The 19,831-nt window shown below is 42.0% G+C and overlaps 1 protein-coding gene across 2 annotated transcripts in view; it reads right to left on the reverse strand.

Annotated features, from left to right (window-relative positions):
* The window catches only part of LOC128692566 (uncharacterized), a 41,576-nt gene that overhangs the window by 7,471 nt on the left and 14,274 nt on the right, over positions 1-19,831 (reverse strand). Inside the window, exon 1 of one of the 2 annotated variants that reach the window (XM_053781720.2) lies at positions 5,972-6,068. The exons of the other annotated variant lie outside the window; for it this stretch is intronic. Coding sequence (XP_053637695.2) covers positions 5,972-5,986 — 15 coding nt within the window. The 5' untranslated portion in view covers positions 5,987-6,068. Of the gene's footprint in view, positions 1-5,971; positions 6,069-19,831 lie in introns of those variants that run through there. 2 annotated transcript variants of the gene reach the window in all.

Below are 19,831 nucleotides of genomic sequence, written 5' to 3' on the forward strand. Positions count from 1 at the left end.
TTTAGAAAGTCACGTAAGCAAATACTATGACATATTTATTAGAAAACGTTTCGTTCCTGGGACCTTGATCACTTCTAACATACAGAAGTAGAAAGACATTATATATATAGGCGGAGAGTGAGGTGTGAGTGGCGCATGGTGACCTGAAGAATGTCATGTTGGGATGAGGACGGGTACACGATGAGATCATGTGACACCAACCCAACAACACAGGAGTCGTTAGGTAAGACACATATGCAACAGTTAGACAACTTTATTCCGAAACGTTTCGCCTACACAGTAGGCTTCTTCAGTCGAATACAGAAAGTAGGCAGGAACAGTAGAGATGTGAAGACGATGTAATCAGTCCATCACCCTTAAAGTCGTAGAATTTGAGGTTGTCAGTCCCTCGGCCTGGAGAAGTTCAGTTCCATAGTCAGGAACTATCTGATAGTTCCTGACTATGGAACTGAACTTCTCCAGGCCGAGGGACTGACAACCTCAAATTCTACGACTTTAAGGGTGATGGACTGATTACATCGTCTTCACATCTCTACTGTTCCTGCCTACTTTCTGTATTCGACTGAAGAAGCCTACTGTGTAGGCGAAACGTTTCGGAATAAAGTTGTCTAACTGTTGCATATGTGTCTTACCTAACAACCTGTCGGTATTGTATACCATTTTGATGTTCAACACAGGAGTCACATGATCTCATCGTCTACCCGTCCTCATCCCAACATGACATTCTTCAGGTCACCATGCGCCACTCTCACCTCACTCTCCGCCTATATATAATGGCTTTCAACCTCTGTATGTTAGTGATCAAGGGATAAAGATAGAAATGTTACAAGCAGGTGGGGATATAGTTTTGGAGTGGTTGGTGTTATTATTTAATAAATGTATGGAAGAGGTTAAGGTACCTAGGGATTGGCAGAGAGCGTGCATAGTTCCTTTGTTTAAAGGCAAAGGGGACAAAAGAGAGTGCAAAAATTATAGGGGGGATAAGTCTGTTGAGTATACCTGATAAAGTGCGTAAGTTATTATTGAAAGAATTAAGAGTAAGACGGAGAGTAGGATAGATGAACAAGGAGGCTTTAGGAAAGGTGGGGGTGGGGGTGTGGACCAGGTGTTTACAGTGAAACATATAGGTGAACAGTATTTAGATAAGGCTAAAGAGGTTTTTGTGGCATTTATGGATTTGGAAAAGGTGTATGACAGGGTGGATAGGGAGGCAATGTGGAGGATGTTCCAGGTGTATGGAATAGGAGGTAGGTTACTGAAAGCAGTGAAGAGTTTTTACGAGGATAGTGAAGCTCAGGTTAGAGTATGTAGGAGAAAGGGAGATTATTTCCCAGTAAAAGTAGGCCTTAGACAAGGATGTGTGATGTCACCGTGGTTTTTAACATATTTATAGATGGGGTTATAAGAGAAGTAAATGCGAGGGTCTTCGCGAGGGGAGTAGAGTTCAAAGATAAAGAATCAAACACAAAGTGGGAGTTGTCACAGTTGCTCTTTGCTGATGACACTGTGCTTTTGGGAGATTCTGAGAAGAAGTTGCAGAGGTTGGTGGATGAATTTGGTAGGGTATGTAAAAGAAGAAAATTAAAAGTGAGTATAGGAAAGAGCGAGGTGACGAGGATAGCTAAAAGAATAAGTGACGAAAGATTGGATATCAGATTGGAGGGAGAGAGTATGGAGGAGGTGAATGTATTCATATATTTAGGAGTAGACGTGTCGGCGGATGGGTCTATGAAAGATGAGGTGAATCATAGAATTGACGAGGCGAAAAACGTGAGTGGTGCACTTAGGAGTCTGTGGAGACAAAGAACTTTGTCCGTGGAAGCAAAGAGGGGAATGTATGAGAGTATAGTTATTCCCACACGCTTGTATGGGTGTGAAGCATGGGTGATGAATGTTGCAACGAGAAGGCTGGAGGCAGTGGAGATGCCATGTCTGAGGGCAATGTGTGGTGTGAATATAATGCAGAGAAATCGTAGTTTGGAAATTAGTAGGAGGTGCGGAATTATCAAAATTATTATCTAGAGGGCCGAGGAGAGGTTGAGGTGGTTCAGACATGTAGAGAGAATGGAACGAAACAGAATGACTTCGAGAGTGTATAAATTTGAAGTGGAGGGAAGGCGGGGTAGGGGTCGGCCAAGGAAAGGTTGGAGGGAAGGGGTAAAGGAGGTTTTGTGTGCGAGGGGCTTGGACTTCCAGCAGGCATGCGTGAGCGTGTTTGATAGGAGTGAATGGAGACAAATGGTTTTTAATACTTGACGTGCTGTTGGAGTGTGAGCAAAGTAACATTTATGAAGGGGTTCAGGGAAACCGGCAGGCCGGACTTGAGTCCTGGAGATGGGAAGTACAGTGTCTGCTCTCTGAAGGAGGGGTGTTAATGTTGCAGTTTTATAACTTTAGTGTAAAGCACACCTCTGGCAAGACAGTGATGGAGTGAATGATGAATGTTTTTCTTTTTCGGGCCACCCTGTCTTGGTGGGAATCAGCCGATGTGTTTATATATATATATATATATATATATATATATATATATATATATATATATATAAACAAAGGTTGATTAACACACCTTCCAACAAAGTTGGTGGGGGTTTACAAGGTCCCATGTACTCAGTGTCCTCTCTCATGCATTGGTCAAACAGGTAAACTTCTGGAAACCAGAATAGCCCAACATAAGTACTCAATCAGGACAGGGTAGGAGTCGAACGCTGTCTTTAACCACGTTATGTCCTGTAATCACCCACCGGGGTGGGCTGCTGCCCGGATTATTGTACCAAACAGTTCTATCATAGAAACATAATTGAATCTTCTTTCTTGAAACATGAAGGGAATACCGTATATAACTCAAATTATGGGTTATACAATCTCGATAGTTATTTAGTAGAGTCTATTCTACACAGTTTTAAACACTGCTGTACAAATTCACGGGATTGCTCATTATGGTTTCATGATGAATTAATGGTGGCGCTCGACCTGTCTACACACCAAAACATCACGCTACGTCTGTCGTGAATGGTTATATACGTAATTCGGTTAGCGGTTACTGTACAGTACACTGACAGGTACAAACGATTACGTGATTGCATAGGTATTAGGGTTAAAGGATATTCGAAGAAGAAATTTGGATCAAAGAAATAGTTTCACATTGGTATAGAATATTCCCAAATAAAGCATATTGATACTGAGAAGACTGATAGACAATATTTAGGAATATATGAAGAGGTACTTCTGAGTACCCCTGGGAACATTAGAGTACTCCAGAACAGGACATTTAAACGGACAAAAGAACACATCCATTTCTTTTACTAACTGAAAAGGTTGCAGAGAATAATAGCAACCCACTGTGAAACGTATTTTCTCAAGTCACATGACTTGGCTATTATATGTTCTAATTTCACTTTCCTTGACTTCTCAAATCCCGGAGGCCTTCTCCTACCCCATGTGGGGGGATGGGGATGGTGGTGGTGAGGGTGGCACCAAACCGTTGGCTCACATTCAGAGAGAGGCTGCGACAGGTGACAACCCGCACGGCGCTACTCTGAGGAAAATTTCCCCTCCTTCAGTTGTTACCTTGCAAGTTTACATAGCTCCTGATGACGCACTGAGAAGTGTGAAAGTACTTGAGCTAAAGATTTCCATTCCCCATAGCTTGTCTCTTGGTTTTCTTCTATTCTCTTACTAGTTCTTGTTTATTTCCTCTTATCTCCATGGGGAAGTGGAACAGAATTCTTCCTCCATAAGCCATGTGTGTCGTGAAAGATGACTAAAATGCCGGGAGCAAGGGGCTGGTAACCCCTTCTCCTGTATACATTACTAATGTTCAAAATAGAAACTTCTGTTTTTCTTTTTGGGCCACCCTGCCTCGGTGGGATACGGCCGGTGTGTTGAAAGATATATTGTGTGTGTGTGTGTACTCACCTGTTTGTGGTTGCAGGGATCGAGACTCAGCTCCTGGCCCCGCCTCTTCACTGTGTGTGTGTGTGTCGTGAAGATTAAGCCGACTCCCTTAAACATTGACTTTAAAAAAGAAATGCAGATTGATATTTTTTCGTTGGAAATGATACAAAAAAAATTTTTTTTGACCAATTGTAACTTAGAAACCTAAGCTAACCTAAACTAACTTATTTTGTTAGGCAAATTGCTAGTAAATATAAATCATTCTCAATTCATTAAAATCTAGAAAGACAGCGTGTCATGATACTAACTTAACAGTATTGTTATTATTATTAAAGATTAGCCGGTATTCTCCCGGCCCGGGCCTTTTCCAAGTGGTGGCCCGGCCTTGGCTCCCTCTTTAGGGAGTGTCTGAGACCTAAGTCTCCCATGGGAGGAGGCACAAGTACCTCCTCATCTTTGGGACCAACTGTCCCCAGGCCTAGCCACAAGCTAGGCCTCTCTGGTCTGCCATCCCCGCCCCAAGGGGGCAAATGGGAATGACAGTCTTATGAGCTAAAGGCTCGGGCTCAGGCACCTACCCTACCCTAGAAGGGTTAGGCATGGTGTCGATAAACTTAACAGTAAATGAAATACGACTTAGCATCAATTACATAATACAAAAAATTAAAGAGTATTGTTATCTTATGCCAAATAAATAAGTAATTATAATTTAAATAACTGGCACCAACCACTCATAAAATCATTAAAACATAATCCAATTTTGCATTTCAAGAAAAAGGTTTTTAAATTTTAACAAAATCTACAATCTAAGGAGTGAGATAAATGCACATAACATGAGTCTAGGAATAATTCCGCTAATAAAATATATCAGAGCAGAAAATGTTAACTTCAAGAGGTAGGTTTACTGAGGAAAATTTTAACCTGGTCGTGTAGCTGTGCTCAAGTTAATGAGTTACGCTGATAAGATTTCGTTCGGATTTTTAACCCCGAAGGGTTAGCCACCCAGGATAACCCAAGAAAGTCAGTGCGTCATCGAAGACTGTCTAACTTGCTTCCATTGGGGTCCTTAATCTTTTCCCCCAGGATGCGACCCACACCAGTCGACTAACACCCAGGTACCTATTTACTGCTAGGTGAACAGGACAACAGGTGTAAGGAAACGTGTCGAAATGTTTCCACCCGCCGGGAATCGAACCCGGGCCCTCCGTGTGTGAAGAGGGAGCTTTAGCCACCAGGCCACCCTGATTATGCTCCTTAATTATGTGTTCGTATTCTCATTTGTTGATAATCTGCTTATTTACGTGTGTTATTTTAATTACAACTAAATAATGTGAAACAGACATAATCTGTTCATTCACAATATCCAAATCAAGCTTGTCAGATTTAGTTCTCTCATTCCTGAGAACACGTAAACACTAGTTATATTATCTATGTTTTCACCGAAGTTATATATCCTCTCAAATATAATACTGATAATAAATGCAGAAAAATGAGAGACTGATTAAATTACAAAGTTATTAAGAGACAGTAAGTTATTATGTGGAAGATCCACTCAAATGTGAAGCCATGACGGCAGCTTCTCGCTCTAGGTAACCGATATACCTCTGAGAAAATAAATCTACGTATTATAAGTAACCACCAGGTTCTACGAATGTCTAAATATTTAGTAAATGAACAATGCATCACGCGGGAAGACCCATGTGAACTGTCTACTGGTATACACACATCCAACTACAGGCTTACAATGTGAGTTGCAAACCAGGGTCTTCCTATACCTTGTTACAACAGTGTTAGTCACTACCCTACTAGGTTCTTTCGTTATCATTTTATTTTCAGAATATTTCTGCTTCTATCCTCAAATGAATGCTACATAAATGTTTTAAGAAATTGCAATCTTATCAAGTCGAACTGTGACTTTCAATACATCAGTTACGTATTGGAACATGGCTTGAAAGTCACCTTGAAATGTCAATATTTAAAAAAAAAAAAGACGACTATGATGTATAAACTGCTTCAATATCATACTTCTAGAATTCAGTACAATTCCAATGTATTAATGCAAACACTTTTCACAAACCAAGTATCGCTGCATTTCTGGTCCAAGGCAACACAGAGCACTAGTGAGGACAGAAGCACAGCAGTGACTGAACTAACACAGTCACTCTCCCACTTTTATATTGAACGCAATTCTGGCTCGTTTTCTCTAATTGCAAGACAATTGCCAGCGTTTTCTATCAGCGTCGTAGGTTAAGTAAGAACGGGCGTGGCAGACTTAACCTCAACACTTTAGCAAGAGAAAGTTCTTTTTTCGGGGCTCCATTGCTTGGCAGTTAACGCATTAGTGTTGCAAAAATTATTGTTGAATAAGGCCTTTGTGCGCAAGAGCGTCATCACAGGATATTAGTAGTTGTTATTAGCGTAATATGGTGATAATTAATGAACCTTGGCATTATAACCCAGGTGTAGACACGGAGGTCACAGATGTCATAAATTATTCGATAAACGGATACCGCCTAGTAAATCTACCTCTCAAAACTAACCCTTCATAAGGGAGGGGGATCACTTGACTACGGTGAAGGTGTCTTGATTCCAGGGATAATATATAATTATTTACTACAAGTACTTGTAAATGGTATGTAGTCCTAGCTGACATCAATGACATACTACTATACTGAAAGCCGCTTGTTACGCAGAACATTTCGGGCAAATTAGGTCAGTTTTGTCCCAGGATGCGACCCACACCAGTCGACTAACACCCAGGTACGCATTTTACTGATGGGTGAACATAGGCAATGGGTGCAAAGAAACCACCCTGGCTGTGGGTGGAACTATGCTCTTCTTTCTTGGATCATGCCTGATTATCTCTTCCCTGGCGTTGTGTTCCATGTGGGTTTACTGCTTCCACGTCAGTATAATAATCCATATTTGAGTAATAGCTATTTTTTGTTTGTTAATCATTCGAAATATAAAGAAAACAGTGACTTTCTTATAATGACAATATACAAATTGAAGTTAAATTCTTAATTCTATCAACATCACACTCAGTGTTGTGGTTCATCATGTTCATAACTAATAAGATGAACATTGCGGGAAACATCGTCAGAACACACACTGTGAACTGTTTATCTTCCCTACTTGTCGGCAACATTTTCCAGGTAACCGGTGAATGTGTGTACACAAACGTCTCTTGAGTAACGAATCCTATGTGGCGTCTGACTGATGAATCTGAGAACTTGGAGTTAAGCGATGATGCTCGCTGACCTGCCATTATTGCTTCACAAGAAGTCAAGGTGTAGGACATTGAACAAATCCTCCCACTGACACCAATTTTTTCATCCTACTGAAAACGTGTTGGTACGTAGGCCTTGGGCTACGTAGGCCGTGGGATACGTAGGCCGTGGGCTACGTAGGCCAGTTTTTCCAGCATTCATCTTTGCAAACTATGAGGTGTTATCCTTCGCCTTGTTTCAATGCCTGTTCCGAGGTAATGCGGTCATCATCATTAATATCATTATCATCATTCATCTAAAACCACTCAGGCGACCTGCTGAACTTCATTATTAACCTCCCTGCTAGGAGCAAAAAGCTAAATACTCCTGATGTTACTTGACTTTTTCCCAGCAGTACCTACCACACGAGCCATTGACCTTTTACGCAACATCACCTAGACACATTTCCTCTTGCCTCTCGGAGATTTCGTTAACCTCATTTATCTCTCCATAAACTTTAACTGTTTCTGTTTAACAATTTCAACAAAAAATAACATAGGAATGAGTTTTCCCACATCAAACTAACTGCTTATTGACAGTGAGCAGAAAATGCCCTATTCTTTTGTTATTTCCGGTGATCTGTCTGCACACACACAAAAAAATTGTATCTCAGCAATTATAGGCCTTAAGAAAATAATTTGAGCTATATTACAGCCACCTGAGGAAAGTCTCCAGCCTCACACGAACTATCTTCAATGGGCACTCAAAGAGCGCAAGATGGTGCAGCTGACTATCCGGTTCAATATACCATTTTAAACAGGTATCATAACGGAGACGTGGAAGATGGCTAATGTGATTGAACTGAACTGAGGACTCACAGGTAAGGGCCCACTAGGGGCGAGGGGCAAGTGGAGACAGGATGAAGATAGTCTGGGAGAGGAAAAAATCTTAAGAAGGAGGAAAAGTGTCAGGACTATACCCAACTGCTAATTAATGAAAACATAATATTCAGCAGTATCTCTCTCGTAAGCATATCAACTTGCAATGACTGGACACGGCAAAGGCACATGTTACTGTAAAAATGCGACGCAAACGCACGTCGCAAGCACTTCAGCTCAAAACGCACAAAGACACATCTCTATGACAATGGCACTTTTAAGTTGTTGGAATAGTTAGGCTAATTAAGTCAGGTAGTTTGAAAGAGATTTACATCATTGTAAGGACGTCTGAGAGTATCTGCTAAGTATGTAGTCCAGTGGTCATGATATGCTTCAAGTCTGTCAAGTTGTTTGTCACTGAGTGTCTTCCAGTATGCGTTCAAAGCTGGTGTGTTTGTCGTGAGGTGGAGAGATTCACTGGTGGCAAATTCGTCCTACCTCACTCCCAACACCCAACGTAATGCTCGATTCTGGATGCGTTGGAATTTTAGTGCGTTTGTCTTGGCGGTTAACGTCAGAGCGAGTGGAGAGTAAGAGAGTAGAGGTCGAATGAGTGCTTTGTATAGATGTAGTTTTGTCTTGGGACTTGCTCCTCTCAGCTTATATAACCTTGAGAGCGCAATTCCCGCCTGTGCAGTCTTAGCAGTAATGTGAGATTTTAGGTTCAGTGTGTTGTCGAGGGTAACACTAAGAACAACTGTTGAGAAGGAGCGTGGGATGGGGGTACGGGAGGTGCTTGTTTTGAGTTCGACAGGAGTCGGGACATCACGCCTTCTATGGAAGTAAGTGATCTTTGACTTATTTGGGTTGGTTTTAATGCGCCATAATAATTCCCAGGCGGTAGTCCTGTCGACCTCTCTGTGTTCTGCGTGTAAGGAAACGAATGTTTTCATGTGCTATGAGTTGAGTGATGTCGTCTGCGTAAGAAAGGGTAAGTGTATTTGGGTAAAGAGGTTCAGGTAAATCATTCGTGTAGAGTATATATAGGGTGGGAGACAGGACAGAGCCTTGGGGTACACCCGCTTTTAATGTGAAATAGTCAGAATAATGATCTCTGAACCGTATACGCATCGTTCGGCCATCTAAAAAGTGACGTAATAATTTCATCATATTTACGGTTAATTCAAAGGACGTGCAAAGTTTGTATTTTAATCCTTCATGCCAAACAGTGTCAAAAGCTTTCTCTACATCTTTGGCGACAAGAGTGGAGGTACAGTTCTGGGCCTTATTGATACGTACATAATTCAGGATTATATTCAAAACGTCTTGGGTAGATCGTTGTTGTCGGAAACCGAATTGTCTTTCAGTAAGCAAGTTATTTGTCTCTAGGTGAGTCCTGAGTCGCATATTTACAAGTCGTTCAAAGGTCTTACCCAAAATTTCAAGGAGGCTAATAGGTCTATAGTTCTTCAGTCAAGTCTTTTCCAGGTTTTGGTATGAGGCATGCAGTAGCAGATTTAAAGAATGGGGGGAAATAGCCAGATGCAAGAGAGGCATTAAAGAGGTCAGTGATAGCGGAAGCAACAGAAAGTGGAAGGTGACGAAGGACTGAATGTGATAGACCAGAAGCACCTGGAGCTTTTTTTGGAAGATGTGCTAATAGAGAATGAACATTATCTACAGTAAAAGGAGAGTTTAGAGGTTGCGTGGAGGATAGTGTTTAAGTTTATGATTGGATCAGGATTGGTTAAGTCTTCATGATTAGATACCCATCGCTCTGTCTAATATATGTGCTATGACAGCTTGGTCTGGTGGGTGTGGGTGGAAGATGTTTTCCCATATGTCTTTGAAAATATGTACAGCTTCAGCAGGGTCAGAGATCTGTCTGTTGTTGTGATTTATGTGTCTAAAACTTGTGGATGGAGGGGCGCCTGTAAGTCTCCGAATGGATGACCAGAATGCTTTGGGATCTCTTGTACGCTGGACATCTGTTGTGTTTATAACTGATTGCCAATGTCGGGCATGGTCATCATCTAGGCTATGGATGATATGTGTACGTAAAATAGTGAGGTCCCATCGGATATTTAGTCTGTTTTGGTTTGCTAGGAAACGGTGTCTGTAACATGTGAGCAGTCTTTTTGTTCTTTCTGATGGGCGGAAAGAGTAACGTACTTTGTGGTGTGTCATTGGGACAACCTCTGTAGCGGCTTGGGTAACTGTTGAATGCGTTGAATTTGTGTGTCTGTCTGATACTGGCCTATTGTCATAGTTGTGTGTGAGATCAAGAGTGTTTAGGCGTTGTTTGAACAGATCCCAGTCCGCCTGAGAGTAAGCTGGAGAGGGGCGAACTGGAATGAGTATAGGATTTGAGGAAATATGGAAAATGATGGGAATGTGGTCAGATCCAGAGAGCGGTCCTGGTGTTGTGTAGTGATGTAAGCGATTACTAGCTCTATTTGTAAAATTTTTATCAGGGGTGCCTTGGCCATTGTATGTAAAGACTGTTGGGAAGTAAGGTCCAAGGTGTATGAGCTGTTTCTGTGTTACAAGTGTATGAAGTTGCCTACCATGCAAATTTGTGGAGTTGTCGTGGAAGTCAGTGTGTTTGGCATTGAGGTCGGCAAGTAGGTATACAGGGAGATGTGTGTGATTAAAAAGAATGGTTAAATTATGAATCTTAATGTTTTGGTTGGGTCTGGTATATGTCGTGTACAGGATGATGGGTCCGTGTATCGTGTAAATTTTCACAGCCATGCTGTAAGAATATGTAAATGGAAGGGATAAGAACTCCTGTTTAATGGTGCCTTTAACAAGAATAGCTACGCCATTCCAGTTTTCAGCAGGGGATTGACGGGCTGTATGTCCTAAGTGTCTGACACGTTGATCATCACGCACACACGTGCAGTTTAATAACACGTCTGGTTGTTCAGATTCAACGAGGTCAGCAAGAATGCGTTTGTTTGCGTTATAAGCTCGTATGTTAAATTGAATAACCTTAAGGGCCATGGTTGGGGTTACTTGATGGTGGGAAATGTAAGTCTTTCTTATGGTTATCTTGATAACCCATCATGTGTGTACCATCACCTGATCTATATTTGATCGGTTGTGTTTTACGGTTTCTGGATTCAGGACGGGGAGGGGAAGATGAGAGGGGGCGGGAGGAGGAGATGGGACGAGATGTAGAGGTAGGACGAGAGGATGAGTTGGGGCGAGAACGAGAGGACGAGGGTTGATTTATTAAGTACTGTACTGTATCCAAACAATCGTTGAATTTGGGAGTCAGTATAATTTTGTTTCATAGTAGGAGATCGAGACTTGTGAGTAGGAGAACGAGAAGGACGAGTAGAGGTAGAACGAAATTGAGATCTTTTTGTGCTGGGGCCAGAGCTGGTGGAAGGATTAGAAGGAAAAGATTTTGGCATATGGGAGGGAAGAGAAGGGTCTGCCTGAGTAGAAGCATGAAGAGGAGTTTCTGGAGTGGAGAGAGATGTGTTGGGAAAAGGTTCATCCTTGGGAAGAAAGAAATCAGAAGGGAAAATGATGGGGCCAAAATTGTTGGCTTTTAAAAGATCATTCAGCATCGTGGGATAGTTGGCACTTTTAAATGCTTTGTGACAGTATACAGCAGTGAGCACAATGGTCTCAAGGATATTAGATTGTTTTGAGGATGAAGAGGCCGAGGGAAGGTTGGTTTGTGCAGCAGCAGCAGCATAGGAAGGATAAGTTGTAGAAGTGGTAGCAGGAGGAACAGAAGAGTTTGGTTGGTAAGTGGATGAGGATGTTGTCCGTGTTTGTGAGCATGGAGTCAAGACTGGGTTTGGAAGGTTTGGATGTTGGTCTTTTCGTAAGGAAGAAACATATTCCTTACGAGTAGGGCAGTTGAAAGAAGTAGCTGAATGTGACTGAGAGCAGTGCAAACATTTTGGAAGGTTGGTACATTTCTGCCATGTGTGGCCTAGAGAAGAACACTTAGAACACAGCTGTTGCTTGTTACAAGTATTCTTTAAATGTCCAAACTCAAGGCATTTGTAGCACTGATGAATAGGAACATAGGGAGAAACAATGAAGCAGGTGGAAGAAGAAAGTAGTTTGCTCGAACACCATGTTTGAACAACTTATCAGCCTCTTCTGGAGTGGAACATCTGGTCTTAAGAATGTTAGTACGTTCAGGGTGAAAAAGTTCCTCAACTGTGACATGATTTTGAGAGGAAATGTCTGTCATCAAGGCGTCTTTGTTCTGGTTGTATTCGTTAATCAGGGATTAGTCTACAAACTTTGCCACGACTGTGCTCCTGGCCTTATGATCAGGAGCCCAATCGATAGCAAAACCTGCCTGAAAGAGCTTGTCTCGGACTTCCTTACTGGTACATAGGTCATAATTGACAGGATCAAGATTTACTTTATACCCGGTATGTGTCTTGAAGATGTTTATCATCCGAGCCTGGGTAATGTTGAAAAAGGTAGAAGCATAATCAATTGTATCCTTGTCATCTTTAGAGTACTTTAACATAAGGGCCATTGTCGGAAAACTGGGTCTCTGTGCAGTTGCCATGATGACAACAGCACAGGTGGGGATGCTGCATGAATAGTAAGTGGCGTGTAAGGGGCGTCAAATGCGTAATTCTGACAGGACATGTTTGTGTTGTATAGTGTACCTGCCAAGATGAGGCTTCCCGTGCGTTAATTACAAGGAATGCAGCCACGGGCACCGGACCAGACGAATACTCCTACCGACGCAGGAGCAGGTCCAGCCGATCAAGAAAAAAAGAAGAAAAACTTAGAGAGGAGAGAAAGGTGCTGGTGTCTCCAGAGCGATGTAGTCAAGCCGATCCACTGTGTGGCGATCTTTAACCACCTCAATGAAGAGGACTTGACTGGCCTCTGAGGAGATTACGGCACAACAGAGAGCTAAACCCGTGTCACACAAAAAAAAGATATTGGTTAAAAAAAGCTGTCTAATTCTCCGAGATGCTGTCACAACCGAACATGGGTAAGAGGATATCAGTATGCCAGGATTACACATACACAAAGTGCAGAGGTGTGGTGGTGATGCTTGTGAACAATGTATCAGCAGACGACACTCAACAGGATGAGGTGGGAAGACTTCACCCAGCTGCAGGAGTGCAGAGGCCAACGGTCTGCCCTGGGACAGGCAGCTAGCGACGCACAGAATCCTGGAGCCAAGATGAAGAATGTCCAGAAATCAACCAATCAGGCAATGTCTTCTTGAAACAAGAAAATCAATGCAACATTTCTTCAACAAACACATCAAAAGCTTCTTCCAGCAAGGGGATCGCAAGGCAGCCAATCAGGAGCAAGCAAAGCATGCAGCCAATCGGGAGCAGGTACGTCTGTCCAGTGCGGAAGCTAGCAGAGGAATGTAATGTGATTCCTATCTTCAAATCAGAATATAAGTCCATATCAAATTACTACCCACTAGGAGTAAGCAAATTAAAGGAATAGATAATTCATTATGTAATAAAATTTCACTTTTGTAGTGTTTCTGGGAAATAAGCATCATTTCCCAATTCTTTGTAACTAAACAAATTTAAAAAAAAAATTTGATCCCAGAACTTAGCTTTTGTGGTCAGGGCATTTCTGGAACACTTTCAAGACAGACTGATGTAAAACTATTATGTTCTACGGTTTTGTTTGGAAAATATAAAAACAGGGGCTCATAAACCAGCATTCAGTTCAGCTCTGGCACCTGAGAAGACACATCGGAAGTGAAATGGCATCAAGAGGCTGCAATCATTCTCCAGATACATTCTGCTACATATGTGCTCAATTCATTAAGACAAGAGCAAAGAAGTTCTCTGTAACAACATCTAAAAAATGTGTGAAGCTTACAGAGCATATTTTAACATGACAGTTGTGGACCAAGACAAGACCTGGGCGCCTCATGTTGCTTGTGAACATTGTAAGAAAACATTGGAAGGCAAGAGTAAAATATAGAATAGAAACATTTTTTTAATGAAATGTAAGTAACAGAAACTGTAAAAGAACAATTTGTTCTTTTACAGGATAGTATAGAGAAAAAAGAGCCATGAAGTTTGGTGTTGCTAGAATATGACGTGAATCCGCTGATCACTCAACCAACTGCTGCTTCTGTCTGGTGGATCCTTCCAAACACCGAACTGGGAAAAATACACCTGCTATTTCTTATCCAGACCTTCCCTCTTCTGTTGCACCAGTACCACACAGTGCTGATCTTCCTGTACCTACACCTCCAGAAAGAAGTCAACCGTCAGAAGAAGAAAGCAAATCAGAAAATGAAGAGCACAGTGAACAAGACTATGATCTCACAGATGCAGCTGGTGGAAGGAATCCTTACTACCCAGACCAAACAGACCTCAATGACCTTATCAGAGACCTTGGTTTGACAAAGACAAATGCTGAGCTTTTGATTTCAAGGCTCAAGGAGTGGACTTGGTGGATTAAAGTGTGCAAGTGACAAGCCAGAGAAAACCACCAACATTTCTCAAGTTTCTTCACCAATGAAGACAGATTGTGCTACTGTAATGATGTATCAGGCCTGTTTGATGCAATAGGAATTGCAAGCAAACCAGATGAGTGGAGACTCTTCATTGACAGCTCCTCCAGAAGCCTGAAAACTGTACTTCTGCACAATGGGAACAAGTATCGATCTTTGCCCTTGGCTCATTCAGTGCATCTTATGGAGGACCACAACAGTGTCAAACTTCTAGTGGAAGCTTTGAACTATGATAAGTATGGCTGGGAGGTTATTGGAGACTTCAGAATAGTGGCATGGTGGTGACTCCAATGAGTTTTACCAAGCTTCCCTGTTATCTCTGTCACTGGGATAGTAGAGACAGAGCAGCACATTACCAGAGGAAGCACTGGCCTCAAAGGACTGAGTTCTCAGTAGGAAGACATAATATCAAACATAAACCATTGGTGGATCCTCCAAATGTTCTGTTCCCCCCATTGCACATCAAACTAGGGCTAATGAAACTGTTACAGCTTTTGACAAAGAGTGCAGCCTGCAAGTATCTTCAAGACTTCTTTCCCAGGTTACAGAGACAAAAGTGAAAGCTGGAATCTTCACTGGACCACAAGTCAGGAAAATCATGGAGTGCTCAGAATTTCCAAAGAAGCTCACTGAGAAGAAAAAGGAAGCCTGGGAGAGTTTTGTTGCTGTAGCACAGGGATTTCTAGGTAACAACAAGGCTGGCAATTATGTGGAACTTGTTGAGGCCTTGGTAAAAAGCTATGGTCAGATAGGCTATAGGATGTCTCTTAAGGTCCATATCCTTGATGCTCATCTTGACAGTTTCAAGGAGAATATGAGAGCATACTCAGAGGAGCAAGGGGAACGCTTCCACCAAGATATAATGGACTTCGAGCACAGATATCAGGAATCTTATAATGAAAACATGATGGCAGACTACATTTGGTGGCTTAAACGGGAAAGTGATTTGTTGCTGCTCACAAATCTAGAAAAACTGCTCATTTTTAACTTTGTAAATGTTTCAGAAAGTTTAAAATACAATTTGTCTAAATTTTATGTATGTAAATTTTATTTATTTTATTATGTTTTTGTTTTACATCCAAAACTAGCAAAAAAATGTTGAAATTTAGCCATTTTTGTCAAAAATTAATCCTATAAGACACAAAAGCAAAGTTTAAAAAGAATAATGGGCATTTTCTATTATTTTTCATTAAAAAGAGTTGGAAAATAACATTTGCCAGGAACAAAAATTGTGTTACACAGTGTAATAGACAATATAATAAAAAGCCATTTTGACAAGCCTAATTTGACCGAGTCTCAATAAGAATTCGGAAGAGACTTTTTACCTGACAAATTTGCTCATCTTCTTCAGTAAAGTATTGTATTTAGTAAATTATAAAAGATACTGCGGTGTTCATTAATTTTTCAGTAAGTTTTGAATAGTCCCACACACAGGCTGTTATAGAAAATGACAGCACATAGTACTGAAGAGAAGTCTCTCGTGGATCAAGTCTCTCGTGGATCAAGTCTCTCGTGGATTAAGTCTCTCGTGGATCAAGTCTCTCGTGGATCAAGTCTCTCGTGGATCAAGGCTAATTAACAGAAAACAGAGAATTTGTATCAATGGGTGATTATTATAATCAGTATATGCACTAAACACACCTAATTCATACTGTAAAAATGAGGTGAAATCAGAATGGTGACCAGTCCACGAGGATCGGTTTTGGGTTTCTTGAAATTAAGTGGTATGGTAATACCCACATAACGTGGGTAAGGACATTCCTCGTTTCTTTTTCTCCAGGTTCTTGACGTTTTTGACAAGGTGTAGTTCCATTCTGGTGTTCCATACTATAATATGGGCCAGAAGTATACGATGTACGGTGTCGTGAACCAGTGGTGTCGTAAGGGGGGGGGCGGGGGAGGGGGGGTTCGGGCGTTTCGTCCCTAGTGACACCATCAAGGGGTGACACCATGCCCAAAACAGTGCTGCAGCAACTTAAGAGAAAAATCCTTCATTTCTGTATAGCCTCTTATATGATTACATAGTACAAATAGGACTATATAGGGGAAATCATTGATTTTGATGTGATAGATGATTTTGCAGGACTGAAGGCAAGGAAATATAAGATCAGATTCACTGAGACGTTACCTGTACTCAAGGTCAAATCGGAACTAGTGTTTCTCTGATATTGCAATGTTTTTCTTAATTTTTCAAGATTTTTTTTCTTCATTGTTGAAGATGAATAAATGTAGGATCTGTTGGCTGTACTCAAAGTGGTATTTGAGTTTGTTTCCTCAATATTACTACGATTATTTATTTTATCACCAATAAAGTTGAGAAGTATTCTCCTGTTCGGTTTATGGCCCTTAAACGTTCTTATTACTTAGCATTAGTCACTGGTCATGCAGTAGTGACGTAACTGGAGTTTACTCCCCCCATCCCCCCGCCCTTGGATTTCATGGGAGTGACACCAAAGATGCCGCCCCGGGTGACACCAACCCTAGCACCGCCATTGTCGTGAAAGACTCCGTACTTTGATGTCGAATCGCTATTCATAGGTTTACCAGGCGCCCATACGCTGTAGTGGTTATTCGGTTGAAGTGCGTCTCAGGAGATGTGCTCGGAATGATGCTCACCCTACGATGCTTTTCCCTGAGTTTTGCAGCCTTTTACCCCCTAGGCTGTACGCCATCTGCAGTCTTCTTTCTTTCCCCAAGCTTCATAACTTTGCACTTGGTGAGGTTAAACTCCAAGAGTAGTTTGTCAAAACAGGCTTACAGCCTATTCAGATTCCCTTGTAGACTTCGAGTGATCCTCGTCCGCTTGTATTCTTCTCATTAGTTTCACATCGTCTGCAAGCAGGGACACGGCTTGAATCTATCCCTTCCGACATGTCATTCACATCCACAAGAATTAGCACCGGACCTGTGGAAACCCACTTAATACATGCATGCGCCCACTCTGACACCTCGTCACGTACGAACACAAGTTGTTTCCTACCTGTCAGGTATTCCCTGATCCAATGCAGTACTTTCCCTGCTATTCCTCCCGGCTCCTCTATCTTTTCAGTAAGTCCCTTGTGTGGTACTGTGTCAAAAGCCTTCTTATAGTCCAAGAAGATGCAGTCTACCCATCCCTCTCTCTCCTGTCTTACTTCTCTACCTTGTTGTAGAACTCCAGTAGGTTTGTGACGCAGGATTTCCCTTCCATGAAGCCGTGCTGGTTGCCATGTATGAGCCCGTTCCTTTCTAGGTGCTCCACTTCTCTTTTCTTGAGTATCATCCCCGTGACTTTACATACTATACGTGGCAGCGACACTAGTTTGAAGTTTAATGTTGCATATCTGTCTCCTTTCTTAAAAATTGGGACTACCTTTGCTATCTTCCACACCTCAGGCAGTTGCCCTGTTTCGATAGATTTGCTGATTGTTGTTAGCAGCACACAGTGGCTCTGCTCCCTCTCTCAGGATCCATGGAAGTGTGTTATCTGGACCTACCACCTTCAAGGTATCTAGTACACCTAGCAGTTTTTTCACTTCCTACCTGGTTGTGTGCACCGTGTCCAGACTCACGAAATCGTAATAACAAACCACGGAATGGGTGGGATTTTATTTTTTTATTATTATCACACTGGCCGATTCCCACCAAGGCAGGGTGACCCGAAAAAGAAAAACTTTCACCATCATTCACTCCATCACTGTCTTGCCAGAAGGGTGCTTTACACTACAGTTTTTAAACTGCAACATTAACACCCCCCCCCTTCAGAGTGTAGGCACTGTACTTCCCATCTCTAGGACTCGAGTCCGGCCTGCCGGTTTCCCTGAACCCCTTCATAAATGTTACTTTGCTCACACTCCAACAGCACGTCAAGTATTAAAAACCATTTGTCTCCATTCACTCCTATCAAACACGCTCACGCATGCCTGCTGGAAGTCCAAGCCCCTCGCACACAAAACCTCCTTTACCCCCTCCAACCTTTCCTAGGCCGACCCCTACCCCGCCTTCCTTCCACTACAGACTGATACACTCTTGAAGTCATTCTGTTTCGCTCCATTCTCTCTACATGTCCGAACCACCTCAACAACCCTTCCTCAGCCCTCTGGACAACAGTTTTGGTAATCCCGCACCTCCTCCTAACTTCCAAACTACGAATTCTCTGCATTATATTCACACCACACATTGCCCTCAGACATGACATCTCCACTGCCTCCAGCCTTCTCCTCGCTGCAACATTCATCACCCATGCTTCACACCCATATAAGAGCGTTGGTAAAACTATACTCTCATACATTCCCCTCTTTGCCTCCAAGGACAAAGTTCTTTGTCTCCACAGACTCCTAAGTGCACCACTCACTCTTTTCCCCTCATCAATTCTATGATTCACCTCATCTTTCATAGACCCATCCGCTGACACGTCCACTCCCAAATATCTGAATACATTCACCTCCTCCATACTCTCTCCCTCCAATCTGTTATTCAATCTTTCATCACCTAACCTTTTTGTTATCCTCATAACCTTACTCTTTCCTGTATTCACCTTTAATTTTCTTCTTTTGCACACCCTACCAAATTCATCCATCAATCTCTGCAACTTGTCTTCAGAATCTCCCAAGAGCACAGTGTCATCAGCAAAGAGCAGCTGTGACAACTCCCACTTTGTGTGTGATTCTTTATCTTTTAACTCCACGCCTCTTGCCAAGACCCTCGCATTTACTTCTCTTACAACCCCATCTATAAATATATTAAACAACCACGGTGACATCACACATCCTTGTCTAAGGCCTACTTTTACTGGGAAATAATTTCCCTCTTTCCTACATACTCTAACTTGAGCCTCACTATCGTAAAAACTCTTCACTGCTTTCAGTAACCTACCTCCTACACCATACACTTGCAACATCTGCCACATTGCCCCCCTATCCACCCTGTCATACGCCTTTTCCAAATCCATAAATGCCACAAAGACCTCTTTAGCCTTATCTAAATACTGTTCACTTATATGTTTCACTGTAAACACCTGGTCCACACACCCCCTACCTTTCCTAAAGCCTCCTTGTTCATCTGCTATCCTATTCTCCGTCTTACTCTTAATTCTTTCAATAATAACTCTACCATACACTTTACCAGGTATACTAAGCAGACTTATCCCCCTATAATTTTTGCACTCTCTTTTGTCCCTTTTGCCTTTATACAAAGGAACTATGCATGCTCTCTGCCAATCCCTAGGTACCTTACCCTCTTCCATACATTTATTAAATAATTGCACCAACCACTCCAAAACTATATCTCCACCTGCTTTTAACATTTCTATCTTTATCCCATCAATCCCGGCTGCCTTACCCCCTTTCATTTTACCTACTGCCTCACGAACTTCCCCC

The sequence above is a fragment of the Cherax quadricarinatus genome, chromosome 30 (assembly GCF_038502225.1).
Source record: "Cherax quadricarinatus isolate ZL_2023a chromosome 30, ASM3850222v1, whole genome shotgun sequence".
NCBI classification, from domain to species: Eukaryota; Metazoa; Arthropoda; class Malacostraca; order Decapoda; family Parastacidae; genus Cherax; species Cherax quadricarinatus.